At 43.9% G+C, this 26,094-nt stretch overlaps 1 protein-coding gene across 1 annotated transcript in view; it reads left to right on the forward strand.

Annotated features, from left to right (window-relative positions):
• pcdh15b (protocadherin-related 15b) overlaps window positions 1-26,094 on the forward strand; it is a 1,866,923-nt gene that overhangs the window by 832,004 nt on the left and 1,008,825 nt on the right. The window contains exon 5 of the mRNA XM_070875055.1: window positions 3,462-3,527. Coding sequence (XP_070731156.1) covers window positions 3,462-3,527 — 66 coding nt within the window. The remainder of the gene's footprint in view (window positions 1-3,461; window positions 3,528-26,094) is intronic.

Below are 26,094 nucleotides of genomic sequence, written 5' to 3' on the forward strand. Positions count from 1 at the left end.
TTGTTTACTCCTTCTTTACTTCTAATAATTTAAATTAATCTAAACTTAACTTAAGTTCTCCTTACAAAAGTGCTTAGATCTTGATTGAGGAAGGCAGTATCTATACAAATAAAAACAAACTCAGGAACAATATAGCTCTTCATTGACCTCAAATACATAGTCCTTTTCTATTCTTTTAGATGGTATTAGTACTGGAGTGCAGTTTCGCTGAGAACCACTGTACATATTTTAGGGTTCTATTTACAGATAGGAAATGTGGTTAGGACTTGTTGATCAAGTTTCTTTTCCTGCAACTTATTTTTAATTGCACTTTTCAATACTTGCCTTCATTTTGAAATCTAATATTCTATTTTAATCCACTGAAAATTTATCATCCTTTCTTCTCTTCCACTATGCTGTGCTGCCTCAATCTTTGTGACACTGAACTTTAACTCCAGACTGGCAGTTTGAGGGTAAGATGGTGAAGTTGCATAAGCTTAACGTCTTTAAATGTTCTTGCTTGGCTAAACTTAATATCTTATTTGCTATGCCTTAAGTTAATCTGTTTAATTTAAATTGTTACTTAGTGATTGTGCTCAATTAAAATGTGTGTGCATATAAGGAAAGTCTGGGGAAAGAGAGAACAGTTACAGAATATATCCAAACTCTACCTCTTATAAATTGTGTTTTCCAATTATTGATTCTGTGTGAGACCTGCATCAACTGAAATCCCAAAAAACTTATTTTAGCCCTTTAAAATTGTGCGAATACTTGAGCTTAGATAAGCAATGGCGACTATTTAAAGAAATATTTCATAGTTCTCAATGAATATACATTCAATTGAGAAATAAAAACTCCAGTGGAAAAGTGATCCATCTGTGGCTAGCTAAAAAGGTTAATGAGAGTAATAGATTAAAAGAAGAGGCTTATAACGTTGCCAAGAATAGTAATACGCCTGAAGATTGGGAGAATATTAGAAACCAGCAAAGCGTGACCAAAAAAATGTTAGATGGAGAAAATAGAATATGAGAGTGAACTAGCAAGAAATATAAAAACCAATTGTAAGAGCTTCTACAAGTATGTAAAAAGGAAGAGACAGAATAAATTATAATGGGGAATAAGGAATTGGCAAATACGTTAAACAAAATTTTATAACAGTCTTCACAATAGAATACACAAAAAACATACAAGCAACAGTAGGGGACCAAGAGTCGAATGAACATGAGGAATTCAAAGTAATTAATATTAGCAAAGTAAAAGTACTAGATAAATGAATGTGACTAAAAGCTGACAAATCCTCTGGACCTAATTGTTTATGTCCTAGTGTTCTAAAAGAGGTGTTTGCAGAGATAGTGGATGCATTGGTTGTGATCTTCCAAAATTCCCTTAATTCTGGTCGATCCTCATGGATTAGAAGTTAGCAATTTAAGAAAGGAGGGAAGAGAGAAAATGCCGATCTACAGGCCAGTTAGCCAGACATCAATGGTCAGAAAAATGCTGGAATCCATTATAAGGAAGTGGTAACAGGAAATTTAGAACATTATAATATGATTAGGCAGAGTCAAGATGGTTTTATGAAAGGGAAATGGTGTTAGAGTTTTTGAGGATGTAACTCGCAGAGTAGATAAAGGGGAACCAGTGGAGGTAGTATATTTGGATTTTCAAGAGGCTTTAGACAAAACAGAAAGTAGGAATAAACGGGTCACTTTCAGATTGGCAGGCTGTAACTAGTGGGGTGCTGCAAGGATCAGTGCTTCGACCTTAGCTATTTGCAATCTATATTAATGACTTGGATGAAGGGACTGAGTGTAATGTATCCAAGTTTGCTGATGATACAAAGTAAGCGCTCTACTCAGAACTCCTACATGGCAAGCGATCCCCAGGTGGGCAGAGGAAACGTTTCAAGGATACCCTCACCTGGGCATCCCTGGCCAAAGACCGCCCTAAGTGGAGGAAGAGCACCCGGGAGGGCGCTGAGCACCTCGAGTCTAGTCGCTGAGAGCATGCAGAAACGCAGGCAGTGGAAGGAGCATGCTGCAAACCAGACTGCCCACCCGTTCTTTCCTTCAATGACTGTATGTCCCACCGGTGACAGAGACTGTAATTCCTGTATTGGACTGTACAGTCACCTGAGAACACACTTTTAGAGTGGAAGCAAGTCTTCCCCAATTCCTGGGGACTGCCTATGATGATTGACTGAGGTGGGAAAGTAAGATGTGAGGAGGGCACAAAGGGGCCGAAATTGAACCCCAACTAAGTTTAGGTGCACGCACCGTGTTTGAAGATGCTGCTCATTTTTTTGGGGGTCAGGATGGTGTTCCGATTGGCTGCGGGCAGAAGTGCCCTTGGTTGGCTGTCACTCTAAGTCATCAGTGCCACGCTGATGTCAGCGCATCGCTGATGCGTCACAATGTCCCTCCCCCTCAGTCAAAGCGGAGGGCTGCTGTGAACTCTGCACTGAGTTTAGTTTGGCCCACTAGGCCACCAGGGACGATTTTGGCTGGGCCAGTGGCCTGGCTCCCAAGAGCGGGCAGGGAAGTGGACCTGAGTCCATGATCAGATCAGCCATGATCGCATTAAATGGCAGAGCAGGCTCGAGGGGCCATATGGCCTATTCCTGCTCCTATTTCTTATGTTCTTATGTAGGGGGTGCCAGGCTGCCTGTTGGCGGCCCAGCCGAACCCGTGGCCACCATTGTTGGGCTGACCTCGGAAATTCAGAAAGTCAGCATGCAGGTACAGCAAGCAATTAGGAAGGAAAGTGGTATGTTGGCCTTTATTGTAAGGGGTTTGGAGTACAAGGGTAAGGAAGTCTTGCTACAATTGAACAGGACTTTGGTGAGACCATACCTGGAGTAGTGTATAATTTTGGTCTTCGTACCTAAGGAAGAATATGCCTGACTTAGAGGGGGTGCAACAAAGGTTCACTATATTGATTCCTGGCATGAGAGGGCTGTCCTATGAGAAGCGATAGAGTAGAATGGGCCTATATTCTCTGGGGTTTAGAAGAATGAAAGGTGATCCCATTGAGCCATACAATATTCCGAGAGGGCCTGACAGGGGTTAAGAGGCTATTTTCCCTGGCTGGAGAGTCTAGAACTAGGAGGCATAGTCACAGGATAAGGGGTCAGCCATTTAGGACTGAGATGAGAAATGTCTTCACTCGGAAGATTGTGAATCTTCGGTACGCTCTACCCCAGAGGGCTATGGATGCTCAGTCTGAGAATGATAGATTTGTGGACTCTAAGCAAATAAAAGGATATAGGAATAGGGCAGGATAGTGGAGTTAAGGTCGAAGATCAGCCATGATCTTATTGAATGGCAGAGGAGCCTCGAGGGACAGAATGGCCCACTCCTGCTTCTATTTCTTAAATCTTATAGTCTTAACTTTAAGCATCCAAGACATGGTCTTTATTGACAGTATATGTGTGTTTATATATCTATATATATATATATACATAATGTTTTTGTTGCTACTGACAGATTGCAAGCTGGCGAGATCAGGCCCTCCAGCAACTATAGTCGCAATCGATGAAGAAAGTCGAAATGGTGAGTAGCATGTTACGTTCAAACTTATTCAAATCATTTTCAAGTTTGATTTTTGACATCTTGAAGCAGCAAAACATTGTGGCAAAAATCCTGCAATGGAAATTATTGTGAGCTTTGCATAAACTAAATTCAAGTGTGTAAGTTGAAATTAATTCAGTGGGTTATGCATGTAGAGCTATCAGTCATGAAGCCAGGAGTTACTGTTGACGATAACAGCTGTCAAATTCTTAACATGTTTGTATTTTGACATTAATTGGTCCACTATTTTAATAGCGGTATTAACCCAACATTCATTTCCAGCCTATAATGATTCCAGGCCAATAGTGCAGTCGACTTCTGTTACGTGACAATGAAGCTATACCAATGTGACATGTCTTGCACTTAAAAAAAAAAACATTCATGAATATTGTGGCATGAATAGTTGGCATTTTTGAATGATTTCAGGCCACAAATGCAGTCACTTTTTGCACAAATTGCATTACAGTGAAGTTAAACCAACAACAAATGTCTTGACTGAAGCACTTAACTAAGGAAAGGTGCAGCAGAGAGATCTAGGGGAAAAAAAATCCATGTATAGTCTATTCCTAAAATTTCAGTCATTTCTACATTAAAAATTGAATTATGCAACAATTTAAATTTAGCAATGCAAATAACAGAGCCAAGTGGGAATATAGTCCTAAAAATTGAATTATGAGATGATAATCTGGCATGAGGAGTTGTGTTATCAAATGATTGTGATTATTATTCTGAAACACCAAATTCTAAGATGGAATATATGTGATTAGTACTGATGTAAGAAAAATTTGCTGAGCTGTGGGAAACCATTACAGCGGTGAGGAGGGATGATATGTTAGAGGCCATATGGGTCGAATTGAAAAATAAAAAAAGGGGCGATCACACTGCTGGGCGTGTATTACAGATCCCCAAACAGTGGGAGGGAGATAGAAGAGCAAATATGTAGACAAGTTGCTGTGAAGTCCAAAAACCATAGGGGCGTAATAGTAGGGGATTTGAACTATCCTAATATTGATTGGGACAAATATAGTGTGAAGGGTTTAGAGGGTGCGGAATTCTTAAAATGCATTCAAGAGAACTTTTTTAGTCAGTATGTAACAAGCCCAATATGACAGGAGGAGGTTTTGGATTAAGTTTTGTGGAATAAAGCTGTGCAGGTTGAAGAGGTATTAGTGGGAGAGCACTTGGGTGCCAGTGACCATAATTCAGTCAGATTCAAGTTAGTTGTGGATAAGGACAAGGATAGGCCTGGAATAAAAGTCCCGAATTGAGGGAAAAGCTAACTTTGCTAAGTTGAGGAGGAAACAGTTACTTGTGGGTAAATCAGTGTCGGGACAGTGGGAGGCATTCAAGGAGGAGATCTGAAAGGCTCAGGCCAAACATGTGCACTTAAAGAAAAAGGCTGGGAAACATAATCCTAGAGCCCCCTGGATGTCTATGGACTTACAGGGGAGGATAAAGAAAAAAAGGGAAGCTTATGTCATATACCGATGACTAAATACTATAGAATCTTTGGAGGAATATTGAAAGTTAAGAGGTCAAATTAAAAAAGGATATTAGGAATGCGAACAGAGAGCATGAAAAATTCTTGGCTAGTAAAATTAAGGAAAACCCAAAGATGTTCGATAAATATATTAAGAGCAAGAGGGTAACTAAAGAAAGGGTAGGCCTATTAGAGACCATGAGGGTAATCTTTGTGTGGAGGCGGAAGATGTTGGTATGATTCCTAATGAATATTTGCGTCTGTTTTCACAAAGGAAAGGGGCAATGCAGATACTGCTATCGAGGAATAGTGTGAAATTCTGGATGAAATAAATATAGTGAGAGAGGAAGTATTAAGAGATTTAGGAGCTTTGAAAGTAGATAAGTCCCCAGGCCTGGATGAAATCCATCCCAGGCTGTTGAGCGAAGTAAAACAGGAAATTGCAGAGGCCTTGACCATCATTTTTCAGTCCTCTTTGGATTTGGGCATGGTGCCGGAGGATTGGAGGACTGCTAATGTAGTACCCTTGTTTAAGAAGGGAGAAAGGGATAGGCCAAGTAATTACAGACCTGTAAGCCTAACATCAGTGGTGGGAAAATTATTGGAAAAAATCCTGAAAGACAGGCTAAATCTACATTTGGAAAGGCAAGGATTAATTAGGGACAGTCAGCGTGGATTTGTTAAGGGAAGATCGTGTTTGACTAACCTGATTGAATTTTTCGAGGAGGTAACCAGGAGGGTCGATGAGGGTAATGCATACAGTGTAGTGCAGATGGATTTTATAGCAAGGTTTTTGATAAGGTCCCACATGGTAGACTGGTCACGAAGGTTAAAGCCCATGGGATCTAGGACAAAATGGCAAGTTGGATCCAAAATTGGCTTAAAGTTAGGAAGCAAAGGGTAAAGGTTGATGGATGTTTTTATGACTGGAAGGATGTTTCCAGTGGGATTCTGCAGGGCTCAGTACTGAGTCCCTTGCTTTTTGTGGTATATCTCAACAATGAGATTTGAATATAGGGAGTATTGAAGTTTGAAGATTACACTAAAATTGGCTGTGGGGTTGACAATAAAGAGAAAAGTCATGGACTGCAGGAGGACATCAATCTACTGGTCAGGTGGGCAGAGCAGTGGCAAATGGAATTTGATTCGGAGAAGTGTGAGGTAATGCACTTTGGGAGGGCTAATAAGGAAAGGGTATACACATTAAGCGGTAGGCCACTTAATAGTGTAGATGAACAAAGGGGCCTTGGAGTGCTTGTCCATAGATCCCTGAAAGTAGCAGGCCAGGTGGATAAGTTAAGAAGGCATACAGAATGCTTGCCTTTATTGGCCGAGGCATAGAATACAAGAGCAGGGAGGTTATGCTTAAATTATATAATACTCTCGTTATGCCACAGCTGGAGTACGGCATGCAGTTCTGGTCGCCGTATTATAGGAAAGACGTGATTGCACTAGAGAGGGTGCAGAGGAGATTTACTAGGATGCTGCCTGAAATGGAGAATCTTAGCTATGAGGACAGATTGGATATGCTGGGTTTGTTCTCATTGGAACAAAGGAGGTTGAGAGGAGACCTCATTGAGGTGTACAACATTTTGAGGGGCCTGGACATAGTGGATAGCAAGGGCCTATTTCCATAGGTGGAGGGGTCAATTACGAGAGAGCATAGTTTTAAGGTGGTTGGTGGAAGGTTCAGAGGGGATTTGAGGGGGAGCATCTACACGCAGAGGGTTGTGGGGGTCTGGAACTCACTGCCTGGAAGGGTTGTGGATGCAGAAACCTTCACCACATTTAGAAGGTGCTTGGATGGGCACTTAAAGTGCCGTAAGCTGCAGGGTTCCGGACCTAGAGCTGGTAATTGGGATTAGACTAGATAACCTCTTGTTGGCTGGTGCGGATACGATGGTAAGTACTGCAGGGAATTGAATCCAGGGTGATCTCCTGGACAAGTTTCGATCGCCTGGATGGGTCGGAGAGGAATTTTCCCAGACTTTTTCCCTAATTGGCCTGGGTTTTTATCTGGTTTTTGCTTTTCCCAGAAGATCACATGGCTCTGGTTCAGGTGGAGTGTAGAATGTTTTAGTGTAAGAGGTGTTGCAGTTGTGTGGGGTGGACTGGTTGGGCTGGGTGCTCTTTACCTTTCCGATTTATATGAAACCTTCAGGGCTGCTGACCGAGGGCCGTGCGGCTCTTTGTCGGCCAGCGCAGACACGATAGGCCGAAATGGCCTCCTTCTGTGCTGTAAATTTCTACGTTTCTATAAATGAGCGGAGTAGAGTGACTAATTGGATTGGTCTTTCAAAGAGCCAGCACGGGCACAATTGCTGAGTGGCCTCCTGTGCTGTAAGATTCCATGAAGAAAGAAATAACTTGCATTTATACAGCAGCTTTTTTGTCCACTGGATGTTTGTTCCAGAGTGCTTTATACCTAATTAATTACTTTTGGAGTGTAGTCATTGTTTTCATGTAGAAAACCATGGCAGGCAGTTTGCATACAGCACAGTCCCACAAAAAGCAATGAGATGGATGACTAGTGGTGTTAATTGAGGGCTAAATGTTGTCCAGGACACAAAACATTAATAGTGTCATGGGATATTTTACATGCAACTGAGCAGTCAGATGGGGCTTTGTTGTATCATCTCATTCAAAAGACAATGCAGTACTACCATCGTGCTTCACTGAAGTGTCAGCCTAAATTATGTGCTTAAGTCTTAGACGGTGGCTTAAACGCACAATCTTCTGTTTCAGAGGTGAGAGCGTTACCACTGAGCCAAGTCTGAAATCTAAATGACAATTTCAGCTGTGCTGGTTCTGCAGCAGTGCCAAATGCAGCAACTCGCTTAGTACAAGATTAATATCTGAATTTTCAAACATGCAGTTATCAATCACATTGGCTTAAAGTCGAAAGCAGCAACATAATTTATGTACTCAACATAAACATCTAAGTAGTTGCATCGTGGAATTACATTACCATATTGATAATTTTTATACAGCAGACTACCCTTGGGCTACAATACATGTGGCCTGCTTGGCAGCACGGCCTACTATTTCAGTGAAGCAATGAGCATTGGACTCTCTGGATGTTTGAAACAATAACTACCTCCGATGGGTAGAATAAATACCAAGACTGCTGGCAGCCACATGCATTAATGTACAGGAGACATTTTTTACTGAATGCACTTGAGGATTGCTACACTTACTGCTATTATGCTGCAGTCAAATTCTGAACATATGGGTAAATACACTTACCTTCTGCTTAATTGTCTCATGGGACTGGAGACTTTCATACAATTACGCAAGCTACGCAAATAAATAATTGACATTGAAATAACTGATTAGTTTCACTTTACATTTCCTTTCAGTGGAAATATTTAACTTTCTGCATTTAGTCTGTAATTTTAACTCACCCTGTAGTTTAGTGCATAAAATACTGAAGGAAGGAAACAAACTACACCCCCCCTCCCCACCTGGCGGAAACCAGGGCCAGAGGTGTGATGGGGGATTAGTTAAAAATGAGGCAGCGACTTACCCCCTCAGATCCCACTGCCTTCCTGCTGTGTCCCAATATTAACTTGCTGTTTTGAGCAGGCAAGCGATTTGACTTTGAAGCTTTTACCACGTGGTGTGTTCTGCTGAGTTGTTTGGCAAACTGTTGATGATTTTATTGATGCTGTTCAGCTCAGTTGTAATGAATTATGGAATAAACAAACCAGAAATAATCTGAAGGCCAAAGCTGAAATAAATAGGCATGAAGATAAATGTATTCAATTAAGTTAGTTAATTTAAAAAAGGGATGGTTGTGAATAAGACCCCACAGTGACTCCATCCCAAATTATTTATCCAAAATACATATTTTTTTTAAATTGTTGCATTTTTGTTTTAACTCTTTTTAGTCTTTAGGGCAACGAGAAGTAAGACTCAACCAAGCTTTAAGCTTTTTTAAAATAATGGTTTTATTAACTTTAAAATACAAGTTTTAAAGATAGAATTGAATGGAACAGTGCCACCTGTTAGCGCCCGAGTGCTTACTGCCGGAGTTCCGTGCTGTCAGCGCCTCCCCAAAACTTGATGGAGGTTTACCGGTGTCGCTAACAGTTGGTGCTGCGCACTTTGTGAGCATGCAATGCCCCAGTAGCACCATGGTCGGGAACTTCAATGGGTTTGCCTGCTTTAGTGCCTGGCTTTAATCATGCCAGAGAAAGCTGGCATCCCAGAAGCTTCTGAGGCAATACTGAAATGGATCATCAGGTGAGTGGTTACAAGATGAGGTTATTTCATTTACATCCAGTTTGTTTAGCTTTGTTTAACTCTGTCCGATGCCTAAACATGTTCAGATCACCTCCCTTGCATTTACTTCCACTCTTCAGCTGGTCCAGCTGATCCCTTTCGGTGCTAGGATGCTGGTTTCCTAGTGCCACAACTTCATTAGCACTCCCGTGCTAGCACCCCGCGATTCAACTTTAGCGACCGAAGAGGAATGTGGAACATTTCCTTTAGTGCTCCACCCCCCTCTTAGAGCGCTAAAAATTAATATCCCGGTTGGAGGCGGTAAACATCGCCTGCTGCTAAAGTTAACGACCAGGCGGAGTTACCTCCTCAAACCGGGCGATAATCAATTTTTCCCCCAGAGATTTATACCATCTTCATTAGAAGTGCAACTTGAGACTCAGAATGGCCAATTCTTCCACTTCGGGAGACTGAGAGGTTAATAACGCATCAACTTCCTGCATGGCGTTCCTCTGAACTGTCTCTGCTTAGTCTTGTGGATGGTCTCCTCTTTCACTTTGGAATGGCTGTTCTTATACTATTCCTGCTGACAAAGGGAAGCTTTTCAGTAACTTTCCTTTCTCTCTCTCACATGGTTGCACAGACTGATGCTGCCAAATATCGCCTGGTGTTTACGATGGTTTCCCACAGTCTCTCAAGGCCTCCTTGTCTGTAGCCTTCTGTAGCCTTCCAGGCAGTCTGCATAACACTTTGCAAACTTAATCAACCTTCCCAGCATGCCTTCTTGAACAGTCAATTTATTTGTTAAAATTAGGAGGATAAATTGAAAAGACTTGCCTTGTATTCCCTTGTCTTGGAATTATATCACTGTTCCTTCATCATCACTGGGTCAAAATCCTAGAACACCCTACCTAAGAGCACTATGCAGTGGTTCAAGACCTTCCCAAGGGCAATTAAATCAAATAAGACCATCTATAAATCGTTTTAGATCACTATATTTTTAGTGTTATTTTATCCTGTTGAAGATGGTACAAGAAAACAAAACCAGTAAGGCTACCTATTTGATTTGTTTTATCTGCATACTATTGATTGAGTTTTGTTTCCTATGTTACAATCTTTAAAAAAAATGTTTCTACTTCCATTGTTCTTCCCTCCTATCCTGAATGTAGTGACTTAAAAAAAAATCATTCTTGGGATATGGGTATCGTTGACAAGGCTGGCACTTATTGCCTATCCATATTTGCCCTTGAAAAGGTGGTCGTGGGCCTTCTTCTTGAACCACTGTCGACCATGTGGTGATGGCACTCCCACAATGCTGTTGGGTTGGTGCAATATAGCTCCACCAAATGGACTACTGCTCCACCTAGTGGACTACTGTGGTAATGCAACTGCTGCTGTAAATACCATAAAAGCATCATGTGAAAAGGTCAACTGACAAGTTCCTGTAGCGCCATCTTTTATGTGTGTGTTTGTGATGTCGTAAAGAATATATCACATTGACAACGAGGATGAGATTTCTGGATTCCCTAGCTGAAATTTTTGGTGGTTATTAATCCAGCCAACCAAAAGAGCGACTTGAAGAGGTTCTTTGATTTGCAGAACAGCTAAAAATCCAAGATAAATTACAAGCATAATTGGCTGAACTTGGAGTCCAGATGGTCGCGCCTATGGGAGTAATAGAGTGCTTGGGTGAGTTCCATCATGACCGAGAGACTTTCTGAGCGTATGTGGCGTGGTTAAAAATGTTTTTCACCGCGAATAGTATCGTCAAAGTCCACGGCAATGAAAACCATAACCGGGTGGTTTTAGAAAGAAAACAGACTATTTTCTTAACTGAAGAAGGTCCCGAGGTGTATGAAACCATGAAAAATGGTTTTTTCCCTGTCAAGCCAAAGGACATGCCAATGACCGAGATTCTAGTCCTGAGACCCTAGAAATTGCTGAAATTTATCGTTTTGGAACATGAGATCAATTACATGACGAGAGTATCAGTGAGTAGATTGTAGCTTTAAAAATGCTATCCATTCACTGTCATTTCGGAAACTTTCAGGAATGCGCATTTCGTGACCGCTTTGTTTGTGGGATGAAAAATGAACAAATCAGAAGAAATATGTTGATAACCCCTAACTTGACTTTCGATTTAGCTTGTCAGACAGCTATGTCAATGGATATGGCTGATCAATACTCTCGAGAACTTTGCACCATTTCCAGTCATCAGACAACCGAGGTGAATCGCCTGCCGGTTAGAATTAAAAGGAGTTGGGCCCCAAGGTTTCAGCAACTAGCCAAGATAACAGTGCATTGAAGTCATGCTATCGTTGTCTGGGACAACATCTCGCTCAAAGTTGTCCATATGTGAAGGCAGAGTGTTTCTACTGCAATAAAACTGGGCATCTTGCAAAGGCATGCTGAATGAAGAGTAAACCAACTTTCAAGGGTATAAGTAGAAATCACCAGAGACTACATAGCATTGAAGAGAAGCAACAGGACGAGGATGTTCTGAAGATACACATTATCAGGAGCACGACGGTATCTAACAGCGATTCGCGAAGTATCGGCATCCAAGTAGATGTTGCAGAAACCAGGAGACCCATGGAAATCAACACTGGTTCATCCGTGAGCGTACTATTGGAATCACTATATCTCGATAAGTTAAGTGATTTTCCACTGGATAAGTCAAAGATAGAGCTGCAAGGCTACTCAGGAGAGCAAATACCTGTGGTAGGATGTATAACTGGAGCAGCGAAATGCAAGGATCACTTTCAGAGCTTGCCTATCTTAGTAGTGGCAGGAGACACGCCTGCCTTAATAGGTAGAAATTGGTTGGGATCACTGAAGCTGGATTGGAATGAGATTTTTTATATTGAAACGAGATTTACATTGAAGGATGACATCATCAAGAAGTATCCGAAGGTGCTCTGCAAAAGAGGCAGTTCGATCCAAGGCTTCAAGGCCAGTGTCAGAGTACAGAAGGATGCAAGACCAGTTTACTGCAAGCCACGTCCCGTACCATACGCACTCAAGGAGAAAGTTGAGCAAGAACTCAAAAGAACATTATCTCTAAGGTAGATCTAAGTAATTGGGCTACACCCATTGTTGTTGTACCTAAGTCAGATGTTAATGCTGATGCTATGTCCAGGTTGCCATCCCCATCACAAGTTACACCCAGTAGGGAAGAAGTGTTCTATTTTTTATATATTGATGAACTGCCTGTCACAGCTGAAGAAATTGGTAGAGCAACCAAACGTAACCCAGTTATGTCAAAGGTATATGATTATATAGCAAATGGATGGCCAAACCAGGAAACAGAGGAATATATTCATCCATATTTCATTTGGTAGGAATGAATTATCAGTTGATAAAGATTATATCATGTGGGGTACAAAAGTAGTTGTCCCAAATAAGTTCAGGTCCAAATTGTTCGGAGATCTTCATGACCAGCACCTCGGAATATGCTTGACCAAGACTTTTGCATGCAGTTACTTATGGTGTCTGGATAAAGATCTAGGGCTCAAATTTCCCCAGGAGTTGCCCTGCTTTTTTAGGAACAAGTAGCTTTTTTTGGAGTAACTTAAAAATTGTAAATTTCCCCATTTAACTTGCTCCAGTGTAAGTTAGTTAGTTAGGTTTTTTTTTAGTTTAGTTTTTTTTCTCCAAAAGAGGGCGTGACCAACTACTTATGCCTGTTTTGACCATAGAAGCAAATTTGGCCAGCTAAAAGGTACTCTAAACTAACTTAGACCACTTTTGGAGGTATAGATAAACCTTATCTACATTTAAGAAATCAGCATAGGGGAGGGGGGAGGGGGGGGGGGAAGGTGAGTTAGAGAATTCTAAACACTAAACACCTTCACAGCATCAGCACAACATCACAACAACTTCAGCACAACAGCTGCACAACATCATCAAAAATAAATGAAAGATAAATCAGCTACTGAAAATAGAGCAGTCCTGCCTTGCCGACTGCAGAACGCACCGGCTAGCCCTCCCACCAGGGCTAGGGGTGGCAGGCACACATGACTGTAGGGGTGAGGGATGATTTTATTTTTTACAGCTGTTCCTAAATGTTGTGATAATGATTCAGTTTTAATGAAAAACATTTTTTATTGGAAAATTTACAATGTACTTCAACAACAACAACAACAACAAGAACAACAACAAAGAAAGACTGCAGCCATCTCTCCCACATATCGGGAATGTGCACTTCCTCATAGGGGCAGTGATGGTGGTGGGGGGTGCTGGGGGCCCGGCTTGGGTCTCAACAGAGGCTGGTGTGGGGATTGCAGTGAGAGTGGCATTTGATTGTCAGGCCTGTGTGCCCTTATTGCAGCAGCTAGCTCCCTCATGGCCTCTGCCATCGTTTCCACTCCCTCTGACATGCCCGCCCTCAGTTGCTGATACTTCTCCCGAAAGTGTCGCAACCTCATCATGCACCCCACTGACGGTGGCCACGAGTGATCGGGTAAGGGCATTGATCTCCTCACCCAATGAAATAACCTGATGTTCATCTGATGAAGGCTGAGTCTTCGGAGAGACTGGTCGGCTTCTCCTTCCCATCGTCGTGCGTCTGTCTAGCGGCACCCCACCAGTGCGAGGCGCAGGCTGGGACGGTGGGGCCCTGGGTGTTCCAACCTGCATTCCACCAGTGCCACTGGGCTCTGCAACCTTGGAAGGTGTGAAACCATGGAATGTCGCAGCGGAGCTCATGGAGGTGTCTGGCAAAGTGATGCCCTGTACCACGATCAACATTCTCCCGTGAACACAGATCCATGGACCCCCCTCCTCCCCCCACCCGCCTTGGTCTGGAGCGGACGCACCTGGACCTTTTTGTTGATCTTCAGGATGTTCAGGATTATCTTCTTCTTCTGCAAAACATAACAGATCTGTCAAATGGTTAGCAGGAAAGGAGGGGGCAGGATGGGTGGAATGAGCAGTCTCACGCATAGCAGGCCAGTCAGCAGGTTGATTTGAAGGGCGACGATGCATTTTCATGATTGACCCTCAGCCTCGCGTGTGGGCCCAGCTTGTGCAGAGCTGATTCTTTTTCTGCCGGCGCGACTCGGCAAGGCAGCGACCCTCTGTTCCAGTGGTGATTGTTGGTGCAGATTTGGCGGCTCTCCTCCTGTTCTAGTTCTCTCCCTTTTGTTGTGGGCCAATTTCTTCTGCAAAGATGAAAATATAATTTTTGCCACACGGTGAGCTTCTGATGGATGGGCCATATACAGATGATCACAGTAACAATTGCAATTCCATTTAAAACTCAAGATAATACTTACACTCACTACTTGACCAATGCCCTGCCATTTCTTTATACACTGACTTCCAGTTCTTGCGGTATTCATCCCTGCAGAGAATTCTTCTGCAGCTAGGTTCCAGCGTCTCCTCATTTCTTTGGGTGGAATTTTTGTGGAACCACTCTTACTGATATCCAGCTCCTGCCATCGATCGTCAATGACAGTGACTAGTTTCTCCACTTCCTCATGCTAGAAGTTCTTCGTTCTTGTTGCATTCTCATGCGTCATTGGTGTATCGGATTCATACTCTGGTAATGCAGCACTCCGTTCCACTCCCTCAGCCACCCAAAAATCAATATTAACGCCTTACCTTCCAATATGTCCTGCTGCTGATGCACTGAGGACGCTCTCCCTTTAAATGGCCGATTGCCAAGGTTCCTGGCCCATTGTGCATGCGCGCATGCTTCAACGCGCATTCGCACAGACGGACCTGCGACCCCTGCCGGCACCCGAAGACAGGCTGGGCCCAAGCCGCGCCCCCCTGCTGGCTACACTGCGCAAGCATGAGAAGACCGGCTGGAGAAATTTGGGCCCATCGAGTACATCATTAGTCAGTGTACGACATGTCAATCGGTGTGCAAGAAACCACCATCTGTACCATTACAGCCATGGAAATTGCCTCCCAGGGTGTGGCAATGGTTACATGTAGATTTTGCTGAGCTAGAAAGACAACAATTGTTCATTGTGATTGATAGCCATTTGAAATGGGTAGAGGTATTTTCGATGCGGAAAATAACAAGTAAAACACTAGACAATTTGCAAAGAATGTTTTCTCCATATGGCCTTGCAGAAGAAGTTGTGTTTGATAATGGGCCACAAATTGTTCAGAAGAATTCTCACAGTACATGAGCAGAAATGGTGTGAAACATACCAAAGTTCAACCGCATCACCCTGCTTCAAGTGGTGCAGCAGAGCGCACAGTACAAATTGTAAAATGAGCCCTCATCCAGTAAATGTTGGATCCAAATCCAAAGAAATGGCAGCTGTCGTTGGACCACAAATTGCCAATTTTTCTAATTATTATCGTAATACTCCTCATACAATTACAGGTAGAACACCAGCGGAATTGTTTCTCAAACTACAGCAACGAACCAGATTCTCGTGGTTAAAGCCAAACTTGGCACAGTCCGTAGAAGAAAGGCATTAAGACAGAAAGAGAATCATGATCGAGGTAGAGTAAAAGAGAGAAATATGAAATTGAATCAGAAGGTGAGAGTGAAGAACCATTACCATAAATGGTTAAAGTGGTTACCAGGAACAATAGTGAAGATGTGTGGCCCTCGCACATATTTGGCCAAGTTGTTTGATCACGGAATAGTTAGATTTGTTCACATTGATCATATCTTACCTATAGATGTGGAAGGAGTTGAAAGTTGGAATGATTCGATTATTTTTGATGTCAGATAGCCTTGTTACAAGTAGAGTACCAGTAGCAAATCCTACATCAGATGTACTAGAAACAAGTCCAAGAGAAAGTCATAATTTAAGTCTGAGTCCGAGTCAGACAAATAAACAACCTGACGCGAGTCCAAATATAATTCAAGGGTTACACTTGGAGAAAAATTCTCCTCAGGCTCAGCCTAGAATGATTCTAAGTTCGACACTAAGTTTGGAAAGTTCTGTTCGAGAGCAAAGGTATGCTCTTTGAAACAGAAAACGTGGTTAATTTTGATTTGTAAATATGGCAAAATAAGTCCATATCTTATGTTGTGTATAACCATGTAAGTTATGGATGATGATTATTTTGTTATGATTACTTCTTCATAATTTCTCCAGCCGGTCTTCTCATGCTTGCGCAGTGTAGCCAGCAGGGGGGCGCGGCTTGGGCCCAGCCTGTCTTCGGGTGCCGGCAGGGGTCGCAGGTCCGTCTGTGCGAATGCGCGTTGAAGCATGCGCGCATGCACAATGGTCCACCTAGTGGACTACTGCTCCACCTCGTTCCATGTGGTGGACTTTTGTGCTAATGCAACTGCTGCTGTAAATACAATAAAAGCATCAGGTGACAAGGTCACCTGACAAGTTCCTGTAGAACCACCTTGTATGTGTGTGTTTGTGATGTCATAAAGAATATATCACAGTTTGGTGTTCCAGGATTTTGACTCAACCGACAATGAAGGAATTACTAAATGTTAGGATGATGTGTGTCTTGGAGGGGAACTTGGAAGTGTTGGTATTTCAATGCACCTGCTGCTCTTGTTCTTCTAGATGGTCTAGGTCTCAATTTTGGGAGTCATTACTACAGAAGCCTCGGCGAGTTGCTACAGTGCATCTGATAGATAGTACACACTGCAGGCATGGTATGCTGGTGATGGAGGAGGCGGATATTTAAGGTGATGGATGGCGTGCTAATCAAGCCAACTGCTTTGTCCTTGATTGTGTTGAGCCTCTTGAGTGTTGCTGGAGCTGCTCCCGTCCTTGAGCCGAATTTGCCAACCGGGCAGTAAGAGTTGGACGTCCGCCGTAACACGTAGGCAAGGCAAATGCTGAGTCACCATCCTACAGATGCCCACAGCCCTTTGGTGAATTATCCAAGTGCTGATTCTTATTGTCTGAGCCAAGAAATTGAGTGTCAATTATGGAGGCAGTGGCGAGCATCACAGCTGAACCTGATCCTATCCTCTCCTGCACAGGAGCCACTCGATAACCATCAGAAATGGGGATACTAACTGATATATTTTCTCCAAAGTTCTTCCAAGTATATCTCAGTAATGATGCATTCTGAAGATTTTTTGCAATGAAAGGCCTTGCGCTGTATTTCCACTCCCTTCTGCCTCTGGTAGCGCCTCGGAGGGGTAGTAAAGGGTGTTTCTAAGCATTACAGCTCTTACCGCCTGGTCGGCAAATTCGACTCATAGTTTGTAGTGGAGCAAAAATTTATCACTGTCCTCTATTTTCACTGAGATCATAAGAATATAAGAACATAAGAAATAGGAGCAGGAGTATGCCATCAGGCCCCTCGAGCTTGCTTCACCATTTAATAAGATCATGGCTGATCTGATCATGGACTCAGCTCCACTTCCCTGCCTGCTCCCCATAACCCTTAACTCTCAAAAATCTGTCTATCTCCGCCTTAAATATATTCAATGACCCAGCCTCCACAGCTCTCTGGGGCAGAGAATTTCATAGATTTGCATTCCTCTGAGAGAAGAAATTCCTCCTCATCTAAGTTTTAAATGGGCGGCCCCTTATTCTTAGACTATGTCCCCTCGTTTTAGTTTCCCCTATGAGTGGAAATATCCTCTCTGCATCCACCTTGTCGAGCCCCCTCATTATCTTACATGTTTCGATAAGATCACCTCTCATTCTTCTGAACTCCAATGAGTAAGGGCCCAACTTACCCAACCTTTCCTCATAAGTCAATCCCCTCATCTCTGGAATCAACCTAGTGAACCTTCTCTGAACAGCCTCCAATGTAAGTATATACTTCCTTAAATACAGAGACCAAAACTGTACACAGTACTCTAGGTTTGGCCTCACCAATACGCTGTACAGTCTGCTTTTATACTCTATCCCCTTTGCAATAAGGGCCAACATTCCATTTGCCTTCCTGATCACTTGCTGTACCTGCATACTAACTTTTTGTGTTTCATGCACAAGGACCCCCAGGTCTCTGTCTACTGCAGCACTTTGCAATTTTTCTCCATTTCAATTATAATTTGCTTTTCTATTTTTATTGCCAAAGTAGATAACCTCACATTTTCCACATTATACTCCATCTGCCAAATTTTGACCACTCACTTAGCCTGCCTAAATCCCTTTGCAGATGTTTCGTGTCCTCCTCACAATTTGCTTTCCCACCCATCTTTGTATCATCAGCAAACTTGGCTACATTACACTCGGTCCCTTCACCCAAGTCATTAATATAGATTGTAAATAGTTGAGGCCCCAGCACTGATCCTTGCAGCACTCCATTAGTTACCGTTTGCCAACCAGAAAATGACCCTTTTATTCCAACTCTCTGTTTTCTGTTAGTTAGCCAATTCTCTATCCATACTAATATATGAACTTTTATCTTTTGCAGTAACCTTTTATGTGGCACCTTATCGAATGCCTTCTGGAAATCCAAATACATCACATCCACTGGTTCCCCCTTATCCACCCTGCTTGTTATATCCTCAAAGAACTCCAGCAAATTTGTCAAACACGATTTCCCTTTCATAAAACCATGCTGACTCCGCTTGATTGAATTATGCTTTTCCAAATGTCCCGCTACTGCTTCTTTAATAATGGACACTAGTATTTTCCCAACGACAGATGTTAGGCTCACTGGTCTACAGTTTCCTGCTTTCTGTCTACCTCCTTTTTGAAATGTTGGCGTTACATTTGAAGTTTTCCAATCTGCTGGAAAATTCCCCAGACTCCAGGGATTTTTGGTAGATTGCAACCAATGCATCCACTATCTCTGCAGCCACTTCTTTTAAGACCCTAGGATGCAAGCCATTAGGTCCAGGGGACTTGCCCGCCTTTAGTCCCATTATTTTACCGAGTACTACTTCATTAGTGATAGTGATTTATCACAGATTTATCACAGATAGATACATTTTTAACCAATAAGGGAATTAAGGGTTATGGGGAGCGGGCAGGGTAAGTGAAGCTGAGTCCACGGCCAGATCAGCCATGATCTTTTTGAATGGCGGAGCAGGCTCGAGGGGCTAGATGGCCTACTCCTGTTCCTAATTCTTATGTTCTTATGTTCTTATGATTGTATTAAGTTCCTCTCTTCCTATAGCCCCTTGATTATGGGATGTTTTTAGTGTCTTCTGTTGTGAAGACCGATGCAAACTATTTGTTCAATGGCTCTGCTATTTCTCTGTTCCCCATTATTAATTCCCCAGTCTCATCCTCTAGTGGACCAACATTTACTTTAGCCACTCTTTTCCTTTTTATGTACCTGTAGAAACTCTTACTATCTATTTTTATATTTCGTGCCAGTTTTTCAGAATCTATCTTCCCTCTCTTTATTATTTTTTTCATTGTTCTTTGCTGGTTTTTAATAGTTTCCCAATCCTCTGTCCTCCCACTAGTCTTGGCCACATTGTATGCCCTTGTTTTCAATTTGATACCATCCCTTATTAGCTTAGTTGGCCATGGATGGTTATCCCTTCTCATGAGGGCAATTGTCGTTCAACACTCCTCTAGCACCCCGGATGCAAAATTAAGCCCTAACGCCGCATTGTACAGCCGCCCCAGGAAATGCCTGAAAACACAGGCGTTCCCAAGCTGCAGCAGGCTGTATTTGCACCGTATTTAAATGGAGGGATAAGGATCCTACCTCGCAGGTCCCATTTACTGCAACATTTGCGCACAGCATGCTGCGTGAAGCTCTAACTTGAAAGTGGCAGTTTTCTCTGCCATTACAGTGTCCTTTAATGGGGGCATTACTAGTTCGCCAGTGTATCATTCTCCATGCTATTGCTAGGTGTGGTCAAGATGAAGAAGGCTCTTGGCCATGAGGAGAGGCCGAAGACTGCTGGCGAGCAGGGCTTAACCCCCAAGGAGTTATAGGCACCAACACTCATACCGCCAGCTTTCTGAGGAGCAGTGTACAAAAAGGCTGCACTTTCGAAAGAAAGTGGTGACTGAGATTTGCCAGCTCCTAACAGGCAAACCTACAGCCTTACAGCACCAACAGGACTGCACTGCTCGTTGCAGTGAAGGTGACTGTGGCGCTGGCTTTCTATGCCTCCGGCTCCTTCCAGGCTGCAGCAGGGGACATATTGCTGCATTCACCACGTCACAAAGGCTCTTTATGCCCGCAGAATGGACTTCATAAAGTTCCCAATGAGCAGGGCCAGCCAGAATAAGCGAGCATGTGAGTTTGGCAGACTTCTGGGCTTTCTGAGGGTTCCAGGAGCCATTGGGCTGGATTTTAGGCTTTTATGTTTTTGGGGCGATAATGGTGGCGAGGTGGGAATGTTAGCGGCCGGGAATAGTTTGCTCCTCAGTCAGTAAGTTTGAGCATCTAGGTCTTGCGTCAGGGGACACAGCACGAAGGGAGGCATTGTATATATCGCTTGGCGCAAGGATGGGAAACTCCCAAGCTAAAGAGCTGGCCCGGGAACGCTCCGAGAGAAGTCTGGGTGGGCGGGTGGGGCGGTGGGCGGGAGAGGGAAAGCTAAAAAAAAAAACAACAAAAACATTCCCAAAACATTGCCCACTCCACCTCAACACAAATCGCTAAAAAAATATTAAAAGAAAAAAACAATCACACTTACCTTCAGAGTCCATTACTCACCTCGTCGCCGATGGAATGGCTGGACTGCCCTGATTTCCCAGGCGGTCATTGCGGGTCGGACGGGTAGGGCAGGTGTCGCAACCATGGGCGATGCACACCAGCGCAGTTCTTCCACAAAACCGGAGCCAAGGGGCACTGGAGGCTGGCCGCCTGCCGAGAAGACCACACCGCTGCCATTGCCACCACTCAGCACAGAAGACCGCAAAATTCCAACCCTTGGACCGCACACATGTGGCCTTGCGAACACCATTCCACAAGGCAGAGATATTCAGAAACCAAAAGGGATACCACTCCCTAAATGTGCGACCACACGCAGCACATCTTCGCAGTGAATGCTCGCTATCCAGGGAGCGCACTTGATGCTTTCATCTTGCGTGAGAGTTGTGTCTCACGAATGTTTCAGCGACAAAGGGAAGGGCGTGGCTGGCCGCTCGGGGATAAAGGATATGGCCTTGACACCTGGCTCATGAGCCCCCCCCCCGCGCAACCTCATCACAGAAGCTGAGGAGCTCTATAATGAGAGCCATGGAACCATCTGCAATATCATCAAACAGACAATTGGGGTGCTCAAGCAGCGCTTCCGATGCGTAGATTGCTCTGAAGGCAGCCTTCAATACTCCCCTCAACAGGTCTCCGAATTCATTGTGGTGTGCTGCATGCTGCACAACTTGGCCATCAAGAGGGGCCAGGCATTGCCAGTGGGGATTGCAGGCCCACCTCAGGAGGAGGAGGACAACCAAAAGGAGCCTGGTGAGGCCCGGACTGCACAGCCACCCTATCCACGGGGGAGGCCACGTGGAGATGCTACCGGACCAAGAACACAAACTAACAGATGTGTGATTAGCAGCAGGGGAGGGGGGAGGGTGATAACAGGAAGGTAGCAATGGACATGTATATGTAAAGGGGCTAGGCCACTTGATGTTCGAGGTCAAGGAAGTCACATCAGTCGCAAGTGCCATTCATATACCATCACTACCCGAAGGGGGCTCGGCATCACCCCCGGCCACTGCGCGAACTGGCGTGCCCATGAGGGCTGACACTGGCTCCTCGACTTCTGAGAGCTCCTACAGCTCCAGCTGCCTGCCTCCCATATGACGCTGCTCCCTTCTATTATGGGAAAGCTTGGCCTGAAATAAGAGCAAAAAGAAAGGTTGAGTAAGGATCCACCTCCTCTTGTGCTACATGTGCCTTCCATAGTTCAATAGCTGCCACTGTGTAGATGTGCACATGTGTTCAGTCCAATTTATGTGGCTGTAGACTGAGGTTTTTCAAAGACTGGGAGGAGGTGAGAGTGAGGTAGCATAGCAGCTCAGGGTGATTTTTAGACAATGCATATCAACAGTGGGAGTGGAGTGTGAGGAGGGTTGACAATGTTTAGGGGTCAAGAAGGTATGTGCATTCTGAATGCAGAAGGAATGGCTAGAGAAGTGAGCCTCCAGCTTTCTGCTGGATTCAGCAACCCACATGTAACACATTGAGAAGGTCCAGCTCCATCAAAGTCTTAACATTGTGTGAGACAGTGATCATGTGAAGGGTACTCACCCTGACGACCCTCGTGAGGTCGTTGAACTTCTTGCGGCATTGTGTGCCAATTCTGGCCACCGTGTCTGCCACTGAGACCTCCTGGGCTATCTCCCTCCAAATTTTCCGAAAGATGTTGGGCACGGGCCTCGGTCCACCAACCAGACGGAGTGCAGGCCACCTCCTCCCAATGGCCTGCGCTAATGCCTCTGCCTGCCCTCTTGCTGCGCCATCTCTCCTGCTGTGTTGGAAGTGGGCCGGGTCATCCGCGCCTGTGCGAAGGAAACCGCCACACCCTGAAGCACCGCCTGAGCCCGGGAAAATTTAAACACGCCTGCGCATGCGTGAATTTTGGAACTTTTTAGCACCGCGATTTTTGGCTGGGACGTAAAAACTTCCTTGTATAACGCCTGAATTTGCGCCCCCGAACATTGAACCTGGTTTTTTGCAGAATTTTGCAGATGAAGGCACAAACTTTTCCCAGGCAGTATCAGGACTGCCTCGCCGCCATTAACGCCCCGAAATCTCAAAAGCAGAAAACCCATCCCCTTGTGTCTTTGGTGCATTAAGCCTGATGCCTATGTTGTAAATCTCGTTATTGGTCAATATTCTTTTCTTCCTCATTGCTAAAGCATTTGAAGTCTCTGTTTTTCACTTTCACAATTGATTGCAACGACTTGTACTTATATAGCACCTTTAACGTAGTGACAAATGATAATCTTTGTGACTGTGACAAAGGTAAACTATCCCTCCTCGTCCTTCTCAACCTGCCTGCAGCCTTTGACACGGTTGACCATTCCATCCTCCTCCAATGTCTCTCCAACACCGTCCAACTGGGTGGGACTGCACTCGCCTAGTTCCATTCTTATCTATCTAATTGTAGCCAGAAAATTACCTGCAATGGCTTCTCTTCCCACTCCCGCATCATTACCTCTGGTGTCCCCCAAAGATCTATCCTTGGCCCCCTCCTATTTCTCATCTATATGCTGCCCCTTGGCGACATCATCCAAAAACACGGTGTCAGTTTCCACATGTACGCTGACGATACCAGGCTCTACCTCACCACCACTTCTCTCAACCCCTCCATGGTCTCTAAATTGTCAGGCTGCTTGTCCGACATCCAGTACTGGACGAGCAAAAATTTTCACCAATTAAATATTGGGAAGACCAAAGCCATTGTCTTTGGTCCCTGCCACAAGCTGCGTTCCCTAGCTACCGACTCCATCCCTCTCCCTAGAATTTGTCTGATGCTGAACCAGACTGTTCGCAATCTAGATGTCATATTTAACCCTGAAATTAGCATCTGGCCACATATCCACGGCATAACTAAAACCGCCTATTTCCTCCTCCATAACATTGCCCGTCTCTGTCCCTGCCTCAGCTCATTTGCTGCTGAAACCTTCATCCATGCCTTTGTTACCTCTAGACTGGACTACCCCAACGCACCCCTGGCTGGCCTCCCACATTCTACCCGACATAAACTTGAGGTCATCCAAAACTTTGCAGCCAGTGTCCTAACTCGCACCAAGTCCCGCTCACTGATCATCCCTGTGCTCGCTGAACTACATTGGCTCCCGGTTGAGCAAAACTTCAATTTCGAAATTCTCCTCCTTGTTTACAAATCCCTCCATGGCCTTGCCCCTCCCTATCTCTGTAAACTACTTCAGCCTCACAAACACCCGAGATGTCTGCGCTCCTCAAATTCTGCCCTCTTGAGCATCCCTGATTATAACTGCTCAATCACAGGTGGTCGTACCTTCAGCTGCCTGGGCCCTAAGCTCTGGAACTTCCTCCCGAAATCTCTCCGTCTCTCTACCTCTCTTTCCTCATTTAAGATCTTCTTTAAAACCTACCTCTTTGAACAAGCTTTTGGTCATCTGCCGTAATTTCTTCTTATGTGGCTTGGTATCAAATTTATTGTTTTGTCTTATAACACTGCTGTGAAGCGCCTTGGGACATTTTATTACATTAAAGGCGCAATATAAATACAGGTTGTTGTTGTTGTAAATTGTCCCAAATCACTTCACAGGAATATTATAATACAAACATTCCCAGTATTAGCATTAAGGACTCCCAGGTGCCATAGAGTACAAGTAACTTCAGAGTTAATCTCCCTCTACCAAGCCCCAACAATATGTTTCACCCCATTTCTACATCAGCCATGCTTTGTGTCTCTCAGTGGGAATGACAATTTAATGCTGAGGTCGGAGCTCATTTTGTACTGTGGGGTCATGCCCACCATGGGTAGTGTTAAGACCACCTAAACTCATTCTACTTATGAACCTTGCTGTTCAAAGAATAGCCTTTCATTCACTGCTTCGTCAACCTGTTCAAGCTAACCATGTAGGCTCACTCATGGCAAACTTGATTTGAGTTCTTCAATCTTGTTATAAATGATATTGCACCAAATCTTTTCTCCAGTTTTAATGTTATTGCCAATTATGTTCCATCAAAATAATTCTACAAAATGCAGTCACCTTGATTATAAACTTTCAGCTGCCCCACATTGTCCCGCTTAAAAATAAATCATAAAATAAACATTTAAAATAATCACAAACTGGCCCACAAGATTTGCAAATTTGCCCCAACAACTTTCTCTCCTCTTTCACAAACTGCACGAAAGAATCTGCTGAAATTCTGCAAAATAAAACCCTTTCAATTGCCCATTCTTTCCCAATTGTATTCGCTTATCCCATGGCTCACTGCCACCCTGGAGACTCACTACTTGGATGAACAAGTCAAGATGATCAAGAAGCTTGGCGATCACATCACCACTTGAAGCGGCTGGGAGCCCCTGTGAATGGCATGGGAGAGTTTCATTAGCACAGCCTGGGGTTGAGTCACTAAACTGACAGCATAGCACCCTCTCTGGTTTTTCTGCAATCTGCCTCCTGAAGGTTGATATGCATTTTCTATCATGATGTCTCCACTTGTTTAATGACCTGCTTCCCTTCTTTCACAATCTCCACATTTGGCAAAAGAAAAAATTGGAAATAGTAGGATAAGATATTTAAGACACAAAGAGGAAAAGAGGTGAAACAGAATCTTAAGTGGGGAGAGAAACCAACATGAAAAGACATAACAGAGGAAGAAGGGTCAGGAAAATGGAGGAGAGAAGTACAAGTGAATAGATACAGAAGAAAAGAAGGGAGATTTCCATTTGTGACGTGGCAGTACCAATATAACATACCAGAGAGCATGAGAGGCTTGGAGAAGCTTTTCATGGGGACTGCCCCCAAAATGTTAAAAGTGCTGCTGATTTAATCTTGAATGGCCTTGACATGTGCATGTACAGGAGTCCATCTCTGATGAATAGACAGGAGTGATTCACAGAACCAGAGAATTTTACCATACAGAAGGAGGTCATTCAATCCATCATGTCTGTGTCGGCTCTTCGCTTGAGCAATCCAAACGAATCCAATTATTCTGCTTTCTCCTCATATTCTGCTTCAAACTGTTATGTCTGTAATGTACTTATGAATGACTCCACGAGGCAATGTGTTGTACTCAAACTGTAGTGACCTTGGTCCTTTATTCGTAACTCCAGAGTGTGGCAGAAGAATGGTGGGCAGCCTTTATACTGGGCGCTGCACACCTATGCAGGTGACCCTCAGGTCTCCCACCACAGCCTCTGCCACAAGGGCAGGAAACCCCACTCTCCACCAGTTGAACCCTCTAGTGGTGCCAGCATAGTATATACACAGTATAAACCTTATTGATAGTACATCAGGTAACAAGTCTCCATCTTATGCAATGATACAGTGACCACGCAGAGAGTATATCTGCAGTCTGCAT

The sequence above is a fragment of the Pristiophorus japonicus genome, chromosome 3, assembly GCF_044704955.1.
Source record: "Pristiophorus japonicus isolate sPriJap1 chromosome 3, sPriJap1.hap1, whole genome shotgun sequence".
In the NCBI taxonomy this organism is placed as follows: Eukaryota; Metazoa; Chordata; class Chondrichthyes; family Pristiophoridae; genus Pristiophorus; species Pristiophorus japonicus.